Genomic DNA, 17,379 nt, shown 5'->3' on the forward strand with positions numbered 1-17,379 from the left:
ATTAACATTAACTAGATGTATTAGATTATGCACGATGCAGAGCAACTCGCTTGGAGTAAAATACCTTTGAATTTGCGATATATCGTGGCGCCAAATTAAATTTTGAGATACAGGCGGTCGATCGTGTATCTTGGAACGAGATAAAAATTACAAAAATAAAGAGATTTACTAATTTTTGATATCGTATAAAGAAGCAGATATTCTAATATTCTAATGAATTTCCTCACTCTTGTAATTCTCATCTCGTTTCAAAATAGACAATCGATTCTTAGATTTTGTGAATACTCTAGTGAATTTTCTCACTTTTGTAATTTCCACTCGTTTCAGTGATGATGTATGTGCAATCCTTTAAAATAAGAATCCCACGATTTTAAATACACAACAATGTTTGCCTCGGAATAGAATCGCATTAGCTACTTTTTCTCGAAGGTCAAGATTTTACTTGCATTAGCTCAAAGAGAGTTTCATGTTTGGAATTAATTACGTTCAACTTTCCATTCCGATTTTACTTTCCGTACTCTATAACACGCTCAGATACGCAGTATTATTTAAAAAAACAATAAATTATTCAATACTTAATCGTTCAGAAATGCAAGTACATGTACAACAACAGTAATAATAATAGCGTAATGATAATTATATCAATTAAAGCAAGTTTTTCTCAATTAAATAATTTTATTTAAGTCCTACTTTAGATAATCTCATTTTCAGAGTAAGATTTTAAGATAGAATTCTCTTTATAAATTTATATGTTGTGTATATTTAAGTATGTGTAGGTTTTAACCTATATGTTTGATGATTCATCAATTCTTCTTTGAATCATACGTTTCGTATAAAATTACAAATAGAATTCTATTCTAAATTCTGGCTTAACTTATAAATCGTTTTTTATATTTTATTTTAATCGCATGTATTTAAATTATTTTTTACTTTTAAAAAATTGGAAGTTAAATTAATTAAAATTCTGATTAAAAAATATTTTATACGGCAAATGTTGTCTTGTTTTTATTTAAGTTGACACAATATATATCTTTTACTTTACCGTTAAACTACCGGTAATTATTAATGATATATATTAAATGTAACGTGATATATATTACATGTACACACGCATATAGAATTCTTTCTGTAATTTAGATAAAGAGACGTTTATATCAAACGTTGTTCACGCATACCAAGTTGTTGAGTATAGTACGCATGCAAAACGATAGAGACATTGACATTTACATTCAACTGCCTGGGTCATTGCCGTTCAAGTACTTATTTGAAATACATCTGATTAACTTAGGATGAGTGACGCGCTTGAATGAATACATGCGAACGCATGTATGCGTGCGCGGAAAGTAGAAAGCATTAAAAAAAAGACAACGAGCAAAACTATAAACGCTGAACAGGTGTACTTAGACGTACACGTACGTATTCGAACACTTCCGTGAGCAAGGGATTGTAATTTTTCTGCTTCGTTTGCGAACTTTCAAGCTGGCTGCACGAACTTGAAACACCGAGGACATACACGCAAATTATTCGTGATTATTTCTAATGCATACTTTTATATCGTAATTTGTTAAGCGTGCTTTAAAGACATTACTTACATCAGTTAGTTTTTATTTTATTTCATTTGTTTCAAAATGGTAAACCCTTACTTGTTAGATAATGGGCAATGATAAATTTAAATTTAAATCATGATAAATCATTGTATTATCGATATAATTTGAAAAATTTGATAAATAGCAAATACAAGATGATTAATTATTAATTATTAATACGTTATTATTGTGCGTAATAAAACAAAAAAAGATTAAATACTAATGAACTGAAATGCTATTTTTTTCTAAAGTTACAAACCATGAGAAATAAAGTTCTTGCATTAGATTTGCTATATTTAAGGGAATGACGAAAAACTTTCTTTTCCACATAGCAACATTATTATTCCAGCAAGATACTCAGTTTACGTACATATGTAAAATACATTTAAAATATTCTTTGGCCAGAATTTCAATTAATTCAACTCAAAATTTTCATAAAACACTTCAAACATTCAGACAATTAAATTAAACTTGCAACATGATAAGTTATAATTAAGCATATAAATTATTATTAATATCAATACATAAAATTTTTATTATATTCAATTAAATTAAGTAATCGTGCAATATAATTGAAATTAAATTCTTTTAAATTTAAAAATTTTTTTTAATTTTTGAGAATCTAATTATTAATCGTTTTATATCTTGATCTATTATTTTTTTTAACAGATGTCATAAATTTCATTGATATTAATTAATATCAAATAAAATGGGGAATCATATACATATGATATAATCTTAAAAAAATAATTAAAATTGAAAGATTCGCATGGAAATAATTTGGATTATGCTGTTTTATGTTTTGTTCTGCAGATTAATAACTTTAATGTTTTCCGTGCTGTAGTATCGAGAAAATAGTATATAGTAGTATATATTCGCTGAGAATTAACTTAATGGTTAATTTGTAAATAAATATAGCAGTATTGCTAATAATATGAATTACGGATTAAATTGCGTACGTATCTTAATGCTGTACCATAAGCTTTAGCCAAGGAGATATCTAAGGAGATAGCAAAGTCGTTATGAGAACAGCTTATTCGTTACTATGTCACGTAATCATAGTAAAGAACACTATAATATGGCTGATTATTGTAATAAAGTAAAGGGGCGAGGACAGTCCTTCCTAGATTTATTTCATGGAGTGCGTTAGGCATGTAGGTAGGTCAAAATACTGCGCCTCGTGGCTACACCATGCAGTTGCACAGAGAGGTGACCCATTGCTTTCCCTGTAAAAGTGAAGAGCTAAATCAGGTTGACTCGTTTCTCTCCGCTCTGTATGGTCGAGTCCCGGCCAATGTCACATCAGTATGTGCGCACCGAGATCGCTTTTACCTTTTCGTAAGGCGAGGGAGTGGGTTGCTAGGGGTATAAAACGGAAAACGGCGCTTTTTCCAGTCAATATGTGCGTAGTCCCATTTTAGTAGACACCACAAAGGTGTCTAATTCTTATCCAATATTGAGTTCTTAACAGGAGTCAATATGTTACTAGTAAGTAAACATCAGTTCATCTGCATCAGCTGCAAGTGGTGTTGAGGATACTTAAATATTTCGGAAAGCAGAGTAATTTAGTATATCTTTAATATATATTATTCTTCATTCTTGTTTTACGATTTAAAATAAACAAACAATTTAGGATCTTATTTAGAAATTTATCTAGAAGATTTAAATGACTTTTTAAATTAAAACACATTTCGTTAAATACATATCATTCATAGCGCTGTGTATTGTTCATTGATGTTTAAGAATGTATAAAATTGAAAAAATAGAAAACATTTTCTTTTTAATTATAATATTTAATAAATATTGCAACATAATATGTCATTGTTTAGAGAAGGCATCTTAAAGAAAATTTTATTTCCTTATCTTATTTTTAACAGAAGATCGTGTTACTTTGCTCCTGAAATTTTTATTTTAGTTTTATTTTAGTTATTGACATAACATTTTCTTAATTATAGATAATACATCGATCTTAATTTTAGATAATACATCAATTATTTTTCTGTCAAAAAAAGTAATTGTTTTTTTTTAGAGCACCGTGATAATCTGTTGTGTGATAGTTGCGAATGCGGAACCGCCTCTTAACGGTACGTATGAATTCTTGTACATGTTGCTTTCCATATTTTTATAAAAATCTTACATACAACTAAGATTAATCATGATTACGATCTTTAATTGATTCTAAATATTAAATAGCAATATATCAAAATCTGGAGTAAAAAAATAAATTTGCACTTCAATTGAAATATTATTTCGTTGTAGGCTATTCTCTTATTAGCGACAGCAATGGATACAGCAACGATTATGGTAACACCGTTATTAATAATGGATACTTAGGATCCAAAGATAACTACGGTGGAATTCAAAACGGTAGAAACAACTATTATAGTGGAGATATCAGTCAAAACCCATCAGTCAGCAGCCACTTAATTAACGTCGGCAATCAGGATGCTACAGGGGGAGGTGATGTAGGGAACGGTTATAACGGATATTCCGCGAACGATCATGGAAATGAATATTCCAATATTTACGCGGGATATGCCAATACTTACGTAGAGAATTCCGCTAGCGAATCTTATAACGTACCTACTCGTGCCACATCTGTACCACTCAGAGGATATACCGGCGTTAACAGTAACAGAGAACCAACCTTCAACGTGTATTCAAGCGATTCGGCCCACAAAGACTCCGATTTTGGGCAGTACGCGACTAGCAGCAGCAGCAGCAGCAGCAGCAGCAGTAGTAAAAGGATACCAGCTTATCCTACGTATGCCAGACCAACCCGGCTATTGGACAATTATCCCGAAGGTTCCGCTAACAGCGATGTACAGGGACATCACGGTTCCTCATCTGGTGCCTCAAGCTATTCCCAAGATGAGCTCTACGCACCTTATTCGTCAGGCGGTCTGACCAACGAGTACTCGTTTGGAAAGCAGAAGAATGACCCGTTGGACTTGAAAGGCGGCAGCAAGTATAGCGGTGTCTACTCGCCTCCATTTGATACACGTTACACACGGGGAAACGTCGGACATGTGAGCCACAATCGCGACTTATCATCGTACTTGTCAGGAGGTCCCGGGCCGGGCGGTCATTTCTCCAAGGCCCACGGAAGCATCTACTCCTCGGGAAAACCGAGTAAATACAGCCACAAATACTTGTCTCGTTACGCTCCGAATAACGGTGTAGCTTACTCGCCGAGGGAACGCGATTATTACATGCCTTACGGCAAAGGTAGCGGGAAGGTCTTCGGAATTAAGGACAATAGCCCGAGTTACACCGGTCGTGTTTATCCCGATGAACCACCTTTCGTTGGCGGTTACAGGAGTAAGAACGGCGGTTTTGTCAATGGTTACTCCACTTCGCCGAATTTCGATGGGTACAGCGGCAGTAGCAGTTATGATGGTGGTCCTCCCGTACCCAGGCGATACAGGACCAGCGGCCCTATATTTGTGCAAAAGTCTATTTATCCTTAATGATGTAAAATCCTTTCGATTTAAAATATAAATGTAGAAAATGTAGGATGTATGCTTGCGATTTGTATATATACAAGTATTTATTTTATGAATATTTTAAGAGATGCGTTATTCAGAATAAAAATATTGTGCAATCTTTTATAAATATTCAAGTGAACATTTATATTCTTTCCCTTTCGATCTCTTCAATATTTTAAAAAGTATCATATCGCGTTAATATGGAGATATTCTTGATACGTTTTATTTTATCAAAAATATAGAGCCAAGATCATTGATTAATATAAAAAAATAAATAAATGTTATAGATATCAGATTTTTATATAATTTATAATTTTTTAATATTATTAATTGGTAACTTAAAATAAAGAATATCCATTTAAAAATTATTATATTTATCTATATTTATTTTTTAAATATCAGTTGACGAGTTACACGTGTATGTTATTATTATGACAAGTAAGAATTGATATTGTATAATGAAAATATTTTAGTTATTATATATACATGCATCTAAAATTCCACAACTTCTATATAATTAAATTCATATTTTAATATTTAGAATTTTCGATACAATGTTCACGGAGGTGTCCTTGACAATTTAGGTTTAGCCAAGAATGCCTCTTCTTCTTCTTTAACAAGTTCCGGATTATTTTTCCATGAAGCATCGTTAATTGTATTGCTATTATATTTATTACTATTCCTATAAACAATGCTGTTACTAAATAGATTTATAATAGTTAGGCAGAAGCATTATTAATAAGCAATAAATATAAAATTTATTCAATATAAAAGTACATATGCAATATAAATGACATAATATAAATAGCAATATTATTGTATATACATAGAAATAATATAAAGCATGTGCTTCAAAAATATAAATAAATATTCAAAAACTGCAAAAGGTGCTCTGCAATTGCAATCATTGCATTAGCATATTGCAAAAGTACTCACAACGATGCTATGCTACTGAATTTCTCCACTTCTGTAAAAATCAGATTTAATTAGATAAATTTTACTGAAATTATTGATATGTGATGAGGAATTGCTTGTATTTTATTCTCAATTATTTTCAAACAACATAAAAAATAAAAAATGTGAATAGTATGTTAATTCGTAATAAATAACAGCTATTCTAGATTATCATTTCAAATGATATTTTTTAAATAACAATTTGTAACAATTTTGAAATGTGTCATCAAAACTGGTTAACATTTATCTGAGTTTTCATCACTTTCATTTCGCGTGCTCCAATTTTCCCAGGATTCTGTACGTGTAGGGAAAGTTGTAAAGCTTTCACTGAATGTCGCTTGTAAATTATTCTCTTAATGTGCCAAGTTCGTCATTTTTAAGTTAGTACTCAAAACAATGATGGAAATTTCATACTAATGCTATTATTCAAAAGTAATAATTAAAAATGTGAAGTACAATACCTGCTTGGCCATTTTCACGACTAAGAGACGTAAGAGACATCACTGTAGTTTCACTACTATCCCTGTAAATCGATATCTATTAATAATAAAATAAAAAGATAAAAAATTAAAAAAATGAAAAGATAATTACAAGATTAATTGCAAATTAAATTAAAAATTAAGACAGATTAATAATTGTATTATATAAACGTTTAATATAAAATCATTTTTGGTCAATTCATTCCAATTAATTAATAACGCACTTGGAAGTTCGATTTTCATATAAATAAATTGTATCACTGGGAATTGTTCTGTCAGAGAAATTTCGTTTAATAGATGTTACTGTTTCTAAGGGAAATTTTTCTAATCCTATTTTTTTTAATTTCACGTCATACAATTTTCCTGTGTCAGTCCTATTCTCCGATCTGCGTAATTTTAATTGGTCTTGTATATTATTATTTATTCTAAGCTTTGAATTTACTTTTGTTCTAAATTGATTATAATTAAATTCATATTGATTATTATTGATTTTTCTAATCGCGCTCGATGGCCAGTCTTTATTTTGTAATACAATTATATTTTTGACTTGCTTTTCGTATGGGCGGTTTTTGTATCTCATAATTAAGGAGGATTCAGCAAAACTTTTTGTATTACTTTGAACTTTATCTACAGATGATGATTTCTTCATGCCGTTTGTAAAAATTTGTGGTTCCTTAAAAGTATATCGATATATTACATAAAAAAGAAATTAAGTGACATTGTACTGTAAAATTACTTTAGATATTGTACCTTCAAAGAAAAATCTGATAAATCTGACACACGTTCAACAGAAATTGTTTGTTTCAATAATTGTGTTGTTGTATAACTCTCTTTTGATAATATTTTATTTTTCAATTTGATATTATACCTATCGTAATATATCACTCTATTATATTATTATTATTTTGTAATTAAATTAATTAATAATTATATATAATTGTTATATAAGGACATATATGTATCAATAATATAAATCGGGATCATTTTCATCATTTCGCGTGATGTATGAAAAGAGATGATAATTTTAGAATATATATTATATATATATATATATATATATATATATATATATATATATATATATATATATATAAGTACCTTAACATAGGATATGACGGATGTTTATTGCAGACGTGATTATTATGTTGATTATCATAAAAATTGATAGGATTCAATGTGGATATTTGCTGTAGAATCGTATCCGTGTTTACAGCGTTTTGAGGAACCTTGGAAGAAATGCTGTAACACATTGCAAGCAACGTTTCTCCGTTCAATTCACCGATGTAATTTTGCAATGGATCATTTTCATCTAATTCACTTTCCAATACATCCAAGTCTTCCTATGGAAACGTTTCGATGCCCAAATTCATTTGGTATTTAGGCAATATTTTTATTCACATTGTACTTACATTATCATCATCCCCCGTCTCTTCATTTTGCGGTGTGTTAATATTTTCATGTGTTCTTTGTATTCTCAATACATGATCTAGGTGTTTTCTATCGTAGCGAAATTATCATTTAAGAAATGGAAAAAGCTTGATTATCTCTTAATTGCGTTTACAAATATGAACGTTCTAAATATCAAGGCAAAAATTTGTTTATTTAGATAACAAAATAAATCAACTACAAATATATGGCATATACTTTAATGTGATTATTTCCTATTCTTCTATAGCAAAAATTGATGTCCTTGTTATTAGAACCTTCATATTTTGTGCGAACAAGTACCTTATTTCCACAGTTTTTTGATTATTACCAAGATATTCCGATATGTTCGAATGCTTAATTTTTCTTGCTTCTTCATTGATTATAGGATTGTTTAAAAAATTATTCAATGCTCCATTGATATACGATAGTGACTAATAAATGACATGAAAATTTTACATAAAGATACCTTTTGCATTAAATGCGTTCTATATAAAATCCATATTTGCAAATATTTTTATTAAATAACTTAACTCACGGATGTATGATTTATTGAGAGAAGGATGAGTAAAGTAGAAACGAGTAACGAAGATATTTTGGACGCTCTCGCTTGCGCTAACCGATGCAACGACAGATTCATTAAAAGTGCGGTAGCGTATTCGAGTCTGTATAAACTTATAACGCGACATTTATTGTATAGATGATTGATCAACCATTCCAACAATCCATTCTCTATCATGTATATTCGTTGTTGTCTACGTAAAGATAATTTTTGTAACATCGCTATCATCATGTCACATGCGAAAGGATCCACTCCGTCAGCGTAATTGTTATCGAGACAAGCAAAAGTCTGAAATATTGCGAATCGTAATTTTTATTAACAAGTCGTCATCCTATTTTATGCTCGTCACCAACAATGTTTTCGTTAAATAAATTCATAATCTTTTTTAATTTCGATATTTTACATAATTAGGTAAAAATTTTTAATTTAAAAAATTTTTATTTAAATAAAAATTTTTAAGTATCCAAATTTATTTTTCATATTTCCTAATTTTCAAGTTTTCTAGTTTTTCCCTAAAGTAAAGTTTTAAGTTTTTTTTTTTTAAATCTTTTCTAGGGAGTTCATTTATAAAAAGACATACCACGTTTACGACAGCAGATCCGACCGACAGATAATCTCTTCCGCATCTAAAAGATGCCAGGGTGTTTAGCAGTCGTGCAGTGAATTGTTGCAAAAGATGCCTGGCATAAGCTTCTCCTGCAATCAGCAGACACGGTAGAATTGACTTGCCACTGTCGGTTGCAATTTGTCCGTGAAGCCCTAATAAATCGCGACTTACATATTCGTGCAAAACCTCATCCTGTTCTGTCGATTGCACGAGCGTTATTTTCTAAAAATATAAATGTTGTTTTGGGATGATAATTGATATAAAAATATTGATTCTAATTAATCTTCTTATAACAATCATTTCAATACCCAACGCAATGCTTGTAACAATAACAGCTTCGTCTTCACATCTCCATTAATTAAATGCAATTTGATCTTTTTGTAATCCAATAATTTGGGAGATATCGGCTCTGTTGTGACGTCAGGTTTAGGCAGTGTGATTGCTTTTACATCGATACGATCGAGTTGTAATAAGGATGGCTACCGACAATGTGATCAAATATTAAAAATGAAAAATTTATAAAATTCTTTATAAAAATTTAATATGGTGACTGCTTATTTTGAATATTAAAAACATTGTTGTTCAGTGCTTTTAATACTCAAAATAAATAATTTTCAATATTATTCAATATTATATTGATTATTATTAAATTGGATTTGATAAAGGACATGTCATAATCTTATTTTTTTCTCTCTCTTTTTCTTACTTACATAGGGAGTCTCTCTTATATTTTGATTAAATAAATCTGGAAATATCTTCATGCACACTTCAAGTGTTCGTTGTATGTCAACATCTTTCCCTTTCACCGAATTTTCCAAAGCCACCGTTAATTCCCCCGCGACATCTATCAGTTTATGATAATCCGTATGTAACTTGTGAAATCTCACTTTTAATTTTTCATAATTTGTATGAATATCGCATAAATGAGACTTGGCTAATGCTAACTCCCAATTATATTGAATCAATTTTTTATCTGACTTGTGCATTTTCAACAAACTGTTAGCATTCTCTTCCGGAGTCAATATATCTCCTCGCGAATTATTAAGTGTAATTTGATTTCCGGTAATATGTGTTTGTGTACTCCTATAAAGAATAATATACGAATCACATCTAATCTCTTGAATAAAATATCGGAGGAAAAGTCTCTTACTTGGATCTTTGATTTGTTTTGTTAGAAAAATTATATTGTTCTTCGTCATCATGGTCCTCTAGAAACATAGGTATATCCCTATCGTTTGGCACAATCGGTATATTATTTTTTATAGTTTTATTTTGTGCAACATCTGAATCCACAGTTATTGTTTTTGTTGTTGGTGTGATTTTGCAATCTTGTATTTGATTTTGCTCTTTTTTAAAGTTTAAATTATCTGAATTGATTAAATCCTATAAATTTTTTAGTTTTTACAATTTATTATAATATTTTTCGGATATAAGCATGTAAAGATCAAATATTATATCTAGTTAGCTTACTTGTCTGTGACGAATAATAAAAAAATCTAAATTCTTTGATAGCTCATCCGACCAATGTTGCTCTAACACTTTGGAAAAAAAAGTATTTATGTGAAGATCTTTTGTAAATGGAAGTACATAAAACGGCTGCAATTCTATATCATGTTCTAATTCCTTGCCATCCCCACCCAAATAATCTTGCAACTGCTTCATGCTGTCGTTTATATTTTTTTCGATTTCAGTGGCATTGTTCTGTTCATTGTTAATAATATTTCTAGACTAATTATTAAAGCATTTTACATATAGTATAAATTATCGCATTAAATATAAATGTTATAATAAATGCTTTAAATGTAATATAATAATATTATATCCATAATATTATATAATAATATAATATTATAATATAAAAAGATATATTTGAAAAAAAGAACTAATACATACATCGAAAATATATAATTTTTGTTAAATAATTAATTAATTAAAGAAAAATCAAAATTACCTCCTTGTCTTTTTCTAAAACAGGATCTCTTTCTATTGAAGGTAATCTTAGTATATTTATTTCTGATGTCAGATCTAATTTATAACAAAAATAAAAAATGTTATATAAAACGTATAGACATACAAAAGTACATATACCTAAAATATATGTATTAATAATTATTCTTTTACCATCTACTTTACATCGATCGGCATATAATTTACGTTTAGGCAGTACAGCAAAATGTACATGTAAGTAAAATGTTAATTTTTTGTATTCTTCACATTGTTTAATATTGTCAGTAAAGAACAAATCATTCCACAACTAAAAAAAGTATAGTACAATACAATTATGAATATGACATCAGTATTGTTAACATAAGCAACTTTTTACTTGGAAAAATGTGGAATAATCTCCGCTATTGTAACACAGTATTAGTTGAACATAAGGATCTGTTATAGTTCCCAATTTGGATTTCAAGTTTTGAAAACCCATTTTTGAAGCTTCTTGAATTAAAGCTTTAGCAGTATTATCAAAATTATGGTCCAAAAGAAACTGCAACATGTTATTTGTAACACAAATTAAAGGCGAGTATATGTGTGTGTTTGATATGTATGCGTGCATGTGTATGCACATTTACGGTCACGGCTAGATCTGGATGTGTAATATATATATATATATATATATATAGTGTGATATATAGATGTATGGTATATTTTTGTATAGAATTTTTAATCAATATCGTTAAATTTATTATCGAAATATCAAAGAGCATATATAGTTCTAGCTTTGGTTAACTATATCACAAGTTTATTAATAACGATAATGATAATTACAAAGTCCATAAAATTTATATATATATATATATATATATATATAAATATATAAAGCTTTAAAAAATAATTATTACGCAATGAGATCTAGTCGTGAAATATCTTTCTTATTTCTAATATTGGAATGTTTTCTTTTGTCAATTTAAATGTTTATCCTAAAACTTTTGTTTCAACATATTTTTGATTTAATTTTACTCTGCAAAGATAAAAAGAATAATAAATTAAAATAAAACATCTCGTATACGTACATATAAATCATACTTAAATATAATAATTAAAATAATAAATAATTAAAGCTGTTGCATTATTAAGTATTAAATATTAAATGTCATTAATTATACCTGATGGATTACTTCGATATTTTTATCAGCCATTTGATTCTTCATGAACGCAATTCAGTACATATCTTTTTTGTCTAAAAATATTATAAAAAGAACACTATGAAGAACTTTATAGCTAAATTATAAATAGCTTTTGTATGTTTCACACAAACAACTTAAATAATCATTTATAATATCAAAATAACAATAATTTATTATTTCGTTAATATTCACTTACTTTGCTCGCTCCACTTTTTTTTATTATACAATTTATTCCGTTACACGTAACTTTTGATAGGTATTTTTCCGATAAGAAATTCAATCGCGGTGTGCCAGTTTAGGTTCATTAATTGATTTTATGCAAATACTAACGCTATTGACTAACATACGTACACTTGGACAACTGCGGCAACGTGTATTGCGGTCAATAGAGCTCCAATTTTTACAATTAAAATTCACACTTATTAAATATGACATACGATACGAGACACATTGTTACGAGCGATTTCTGTATCGCGACATCCGCGTAGCGAAGCTAGAAATTTGCCATGTGACCCGCAGAAGAAAACAAACGTTTGACGTTTACGTTGCGTACACACGACCGAGGCTTCTGCTAGCTGTCAATCAATTCCCTCGTGCGCATGCGCACGTGTGCTGAGCACGCGACTTCTCCTCGATTGTCATGCCTGTTTACATTATTGTTCATCGATCGACACCTATCGATCCACAAAATTGCTTCTCGGAAGATTAACACGGATTCGTATATTAGAATTTAGGAAAATTATAAAAATGACCGAGGAGCAGAATTCCTTGTTACACAACGCAATTGTTTCACAGGTTAAATCTCGTACGTTAACTCAGAGGTTATTCCCTATTAAGAAAGAATTTGTTTATAAATTACAGATATCTGACACTGCGTATTACATACCGAATTTTATTACCGAAGACGAAGAGAAGCAGATTATTAAATGCGTGAACAGTGTACCACAACCAAAATGGACACAATTAAGTCATCGTAGATTACAGAATTGGGGTGGTGTACCACATCCTAAAGGAATGATAGCAGAAGAGATTCCTGGTGTAGGTAATAAAATTATATAATCAGAGTGCAAAGTCTTAGAGAATTTAAAGATAAAAAAACTGCCAACATCCCTGCATTTATTATAGTAAAATAGAAGGTGGCATTATGATTCCTCATTTGTATTTTGTACAATAATTTTGTTAGTAATCGATATTTTGAAAAATTACATTTGTCAAAGTGTTGCTCATTCAGTTCTAGACTCAAAATTATAAAATATTTGTTACTTAGGACGTTATTTATAAAAATGTAACTATACTATGTAATGTAAAAGGAACAGAAAAGGTAAAAAAGAACAGAATTGATAATATGGCTCCTTTATTAAGAGTAAATTTAAAAAGTTGGTTTTTTTTATTCTGTTATAAAATTATATATTTATTCAAAATAAATTCTTAGAAGGAACAAGAAGATAGATATAATTGTAAATTTTTAATTGAATTTTTAATGTAGATACTGAATTATTTGTCAGAAAGTAAATATAAATTGTCAGGACAGTTTCTACGAAACAGACGAAATGTTTAAATGTAATTAGAATTATCGATTTCTTAATCTTCTTAAAAAAATTTAAAGATTTTATAAAAATCTTATTTGAAAAAATTACATATTTTCAAATAAATTACATATTTACGAAGCAATATATGCTTAAACAGCAATACATGCTCAAATTCCACATATTAAATATTATATCCGTATCGGAACATAAACTATAAATTAATAGTAAAGTTATAATCGATTTATCAAATAACTACTTCGATATAAAAATGTCAAAGCTGTTTATTAAAATTTTTTAGTGGCTTCAGAAATATATTGATAAAGTGGCTGCTTTGAATGCCTTTGAAAAAGGAGTATTGCCTAATCATGTCTTAATTAATGAATATTTATCTGGACAAGGAATAATGGTACATCAGAAATAAGATAATATTATTATAATATTAATTATAATATAATATTAATTATACTGTATCATATTTTTTCTTCATTACATATTTATACAAGTTAGATTTGCATTAATTAAAAAGTTGCAAATATAAAAAAATAAATACATATTGATATTTGACTAAATAATAACGTTGTAATGTTTTTACCAGGCGCATTCGGATGGCCCACTTTTTCATCCTGTTGTAACTACTATCAGTTGTGGTTCCCATACATTCCTTGATTTTTATAAGCGGCTCGAAATGACGGAGGTAAATACTATAATAATTAATAAAGACTTATATAATACACATTAATGTAATACATGTTATTTTTGCAGCAACAGCAACCCAAGTTAGAATTTAGTTTGCTATTAGAACGCAGAAGTCTATTAATTCTACAGAAGGACTTGTACCATAATTATTTGCATTCTATAGCAGAAACAGATGCAGACAGTATATCGAAATCTACAATAAAAAATCTACATATGTGTGCAGAAAAGTTTGCAGAGGGAGAAGTAATAAAACGTGGTACCAGATTATCTTTAACTATTAGACATGTTCCGAAAACTAGCAAAATGAAATTAAAAATTTTCTGATATATATGTACATTATTGAAATTTGGAAGACATATAATAAATAATGATACATGGCTCTATCGGCTAACAATTATTGTTAATTTCTGTTCTTTATAATTGAATTTACATTCGTATTTAAAATGAAATAGATATGTTTAAAGTTTGATGAAAGTTTTTAGTACAATTTGGTGCAGCAATACAAGATAAAATTATTGTCTAAGTTTAGTAGATAACAACTTATCTACAATCTAATTTGCAAATTCTGGGTTTGATTTTATTTTGATCTCATTTCATGTATATTTTGCTTTTATAATATCATCACAATATCGTTGTAATTTATGCTTTATTATTACTTGTTTTAATTTTTGTATAGTAAATTTACCTTATGAATTATTGTGTAACATTTGGACATCAGTATTCTCTGTATTCTCAAGGCTCACCTCCATTACTTCCTCATCACACTCATCTAACATTCCTTGTAATGAATGTATAGAGGATATTAAAACGTGAAATTGCTTACGACGCATTTCCAGCTTATGTTCTAATTGTTCTGATTTTTCCTGTGTATAAAAAAATGATTTTAAAAATATAAATAATCAATTTCTATAATTATATTCCAAACAAAATAAAAATTCATATATGAGTTCAAACCTTTAAAGCACCTAATTCTTGTTGCAATGTATCAAGCTTGATGTGTGTTTCTAACCGATCTGGTTGTTCATTGATGACTTTGGCTAACACATCATATTCTATTCTATTTTTTCTAACACGTTTGGCATCCTGCAATTCTATCTTAGTTTTTTCTATGTCTTCTTTAGCTTTTTCTATTTGTACTTCAATTTCCTTTGACAATTGTTCATAACTTTTTAATTCTTCTCGGCTCATGTTTGAAACTAATCTGGATTTTTTCTGTGCAAATTCACATTGTGCCAATTGAGACAGCATTCTTTCATGCAACGTATTGTCTACATCAGAACTATTGATCCATTTTATAAATGACTTTAACAGCATGTTGATTCTACGATCATCTCCTGTTCCATCACCATCTATGAGCAAGCGCCGACGTATTACTTCTTCTGCAAAATAAAATAAAATATATATTTCAATTTTTTGACAATGAAATTTCTTATAGATTTATAAGATGCTTATAAATATCAATAATATTAAATTGATTATCAATAATTATTATAAAATCATATTAATATAATTATGATTTTAGCTTTGATTAAAATAATAATTTAGAAAATAGAATAATTGGCTTAAAGAAATAAAATGTACATATAGTCACAAAGTTAAAAATGATAAAGATCTTATCAATGATCTAAAAAAATCTTTAATTATTTATATCATATTACAATTTTTATCATACATATTATACTTATACAATAAATGGTGAACTGTAAATATTTTAACAGTAAACTTTTACTAGATTCATTAAAATCAATAACTCTAGTTCTTCTAACCTAATTTATACTCTAATGTAGTTTTAAGAAATTTCTCAAAAAAAGATAAATTTCTTAATTGTTTTAATCAAAAGAACGTACATTATGTATCATAAAAATAGATTATTTGTACATTATTTTATTAAAAAAATATTTTTGAAAAAATTTGATTTAAAAGCAATGCTTTACACTAATTAAATAATATTTTACAATAATTTATACTATAATACATCTTTATAACAAAATTGTGATAACGAATATGCAAATTTTAAAAACCATTTAATAACAAGTTTGAATTTATTTGCTTGAGTCTATGCGAGCTTATTACAGATCACTCATTGTGTATAATACATATATTTTATTGAATCATATATAAAATCTTTTATTGTCAAGTGTATACGGTTTTTTTTATAGCAATAAATATTGTAACTGTATATTATTTACCATCAGACATCGTTAGACATGTACCCGTAACCAAGCAGGTATAAACAAATCACTAATTATTAGGCGATGACGATAGACTACATGTCTTCACAAAACATATATTGTATATAGAGTGGTCATGGTCGCATTTTAGCTGTAACCAGAGAAAAGCCTGAGGCGTTTCGAGGGTACAGAATGAAACGAGTTTTCTTTTGGTTCTTTCGCTGTGATTGGTTTGCGCGTTCCGCTGATTTCCGCGCCATGGGAGATACCAGCCTGAGAGTGGTCATGGATGCATTTTAGCTGTACCTTTAGGGCCGGAGCACACACTTCTGCATAACGCATAATGCACAACGCATAAGAAAATGAACCAATCATAGTCCTCCATTTCTACTCTCCAATAAAATCGAAAGATTCTGATTGGTTAACTTTCTTATACGTGATGCATTAGTGTCGGTCCATAATAGGTGATTTAAGCTTTAAGAAGTAAGAAATTGACCAATCATAGTCGATTATTCTTTTCATATTCGATTATAATTGGTCAATTTCTTACTTCTTAAAGGTTAAATCATCTATTGTGGACCGACACTTATGCGTTAGTGTCGGTCCACAATAGGTGATTTAAGCTTTAAGAAGTAAGAAATTGACCAATTATAATCGAATATGAAAAGAATAATCGACTATGATTGGTCAATTTCTTACAACTTAAAGATTAAATACTTATTGTGGACCGACACTTATGCAGAAATGTATGCTCCGG

The 17,379-nt window shown here is 28.9% G+C and overlaps 4 protein-coding genes across 19 annotated transcripts; 2 read left to right on the top strand and 2 right to left on the bottom strand.

Annotated features, from left to right (window-relative positions):
* The first annotated feature begins 2,948 nt into the window (after positions 1 to 2,948).
* Positions 2,949 to 5,527, top strand: LOC105430873 (uncharacterized). The gene is made up of 3 exons (XM_011644623.3): positions 2,949 to 3,074; positions 3,616 to 3,670; positions 3,846 to 5,527. Exons 1-3 carry the CDS (start codon positions 3,066 to 3,068, stop codon positions 5,054 to 5,056), a joined length of 1,275 nt encoding a protein of 424 aa, XP_011642925.2. The 5' UTR covers positions 2,949 to 3,065; the 3' UTR covers positions 5,057 to 5,527.
* Positions 5,440 to 12,804, bottom strand: LOC105430876 (lisH domain-containing protein ARMC9). 14 transcript variants are annotated; one of them, XM_011644628.2, is made up of 17 exons: positions 12,423 to 12,717; positions 12,206 to 12,279; positions 11,425 to 11,586; positions 11,223 to 11,355; positions 11,053 to 11,126; positions 10,572 to 10,802; positions 10,252 to 10,484; positions 9,812 to 10,184; positions 9,410 to 9,580; positions 9,075 to 9,323; positions 8,471 to 8,782; positions 8,236 to 8,366; positions 7,917 to 8,004; positions 7,606 to 7,847; positions 6,490 to 6,551; positions 6,011 to 6,041; positions 5,440 to 5,756 (listed from the first exon to the last, which is right to left on the bottom strand). In XM_011644628.2, the coding sequence occupies exons 2-17, from the start codon at positions 12,248 to 12,250 to the stop codon at positions 5,633 to 5,635; spliced, it is 2,661 nt and encodes an 886-aa protein (XP_011642930.2). In that variant the 5' UTR covers positions 12,251 to 12,279; positions 12,423 to 12,717; the 3' UTR covers positions 5,440 to 5,632. The 14 variants fall into 14 exon arrangements, with proteins under 14 accessions (XP_011642930.2, XP_088930291.1, XP_088930290.1 ...); XM_089074163.1 differs by lacking the exons at positions 5,440 to 5,756; positions 6,011 to 6,041; positions 6,490 to 6,551 and adding exons at positions 6,558 to 7,180; positions 7,258 to 7,375; positions 11,942 to 12,060 and having other exon boundaries at positions 10,572 to 10,829; positions 11,053 to 11,355; positions 12,423 to 12,724; XM_089074165.1 differs by lacking the exon at positions 12,206 to 12,279 and having other exon boundaries at positions 11,053 to 11,355; positions 12,578 to 12,804.
* Positions 12,805 to 12,825: 21 nt separating this feature from the next.
* LOC105430875 (putative RNA/DNA demethylase ALKBH6) lies at positions 12,826 to 14,845 on the top strand. Of its 3 annotated transcripts, XM_011644625.2 has the most exons (5): positions 12,833 to 13,021; positions 13,088 to 13,264; positions 14,054 to 14,161; positions 14,351 to 14,449; positions 14,518 to 14,845. In XM_011644625.2, the coding sequence occupies exons 1-5, from the start codon at positions 12,974 to 12,976 to the stop codon at positions 14,773 to 14,775; spliced, it is 690 nt and encodes a 229-aa protein (XP_011642927.1). In that variant the 5' UTR covers positions 12,833 to 12,973; the 3' UTR covers positions 14,776 to 14,845. The 3 variants fall into 3 exon arrangements, with proteins under 3 accessions (XP_088930306.1, XP_011642927.1, XP_011642928.1); XM_089074180.1 differs by having other exon boundaries at positions 12,826 to 13,264; XM_011644626.3 differs by lacking the exon at positions 14,054 to 14,161.
* On the bottom strand, positions 14,184 to 16,815 carry thoc7 (THO complex subunit 7). The gene is made up of 4 exons (XM_011644624.3): positions 16,641 to 16,815; positions 15,406 to 15,830; positions 15,137 to 15,314; positions 14,184 to 14,456 (listed from the first exon to the last, which is right to left on the bottom strand). Exons 1-3 carry the CDS (start codon positions 16,648 to 16,650, stop codon positions 15,138 to 15,140), a joined length of 612 nt encoding a protein of 203 aa, XP_011642926.2. The 5' UTR covers positions 16,651 to 16,815; the 3' UTR covers positions 14,184 to 14,456; position 15,137.
* Between the last annotated feature and the right edge of the window lie 564 nt (positions 16,816 to 17,379).

This window comes from Pogonomyrmex barbatus, unplaced genomic scaffold (genome assembly GCF_055798465.1).
Source record: "Pogonomyrmex barbatus isolate J1 unplaced genomic scaffold, ASM5579846v1 scaffold16, whole genome shotgun sequence".
Classification (NCBI taxonomy): Eukaryota; Metazoa; Arthropoda; class Insecta; order Hymenoptera; family Formicidae; genus Pogonomyrmex; species Pogonomyrmex barbatus.

Coding starts and splice junctions, on each gene's coding strand:
- LOC105430873 (XM_011644623.3), top strand. Junction 3,671..3,845: donor TGCGGAACCGCCTCTTAACG/GTACGTATGAAT, acceptor ATTTCGTTGTAG/GCTATTCTCTTATTAGCGAC.
- LOC105430875 (XM_089074180.1), top strand. CDS start 12,974: ATGACCGAGGAGCAGAATTCCTTGTTACACAACGCAATTGTTTCACAG. Junction 13,265..14,053: donor TAGCAGAAGAGATTCCTGGT/GTAGGTAATAAA, acceptor AAAATTTTTTAG/TGGCTTCAGAAATATATTGA. Junction 14,162..14,350: donor TATCTGGACAAGGAATAATG/GTACATCAGAAA, acceptor TGTTTTTACCAG/GCGCATTCGGATGGCCCACT.
- LOC105430876 (XM_089074157.1), bottom strand. CDS start 12,661: ATGTCATATTTAATAAGTGTGAATTTTAATTGTAAAAATTGGAGCTCT. Junction 7,848..7,916: donor AGACGGGGGATGATGATAAT/GTAAGTACAATG, acceptor ACGTTTCCATAG/GAAGACTTGGATGTATTGGA. Junction 7,376..7,605: donor CCGTCATATCCTATGTTAAG/GTACTTATATAT, acceptor ATATTACGATAG/GTATAATATCAAATTGAAAA.
- thoc7 (XM_011644624.3), bottom strand. Junction 15,315..15,405: donor AAGAATTAGGTGCTTTAAAG/GTTTGAACTCAT, acceptor TTTTATACACAG/GAAAAATCAGAACAATTAGA.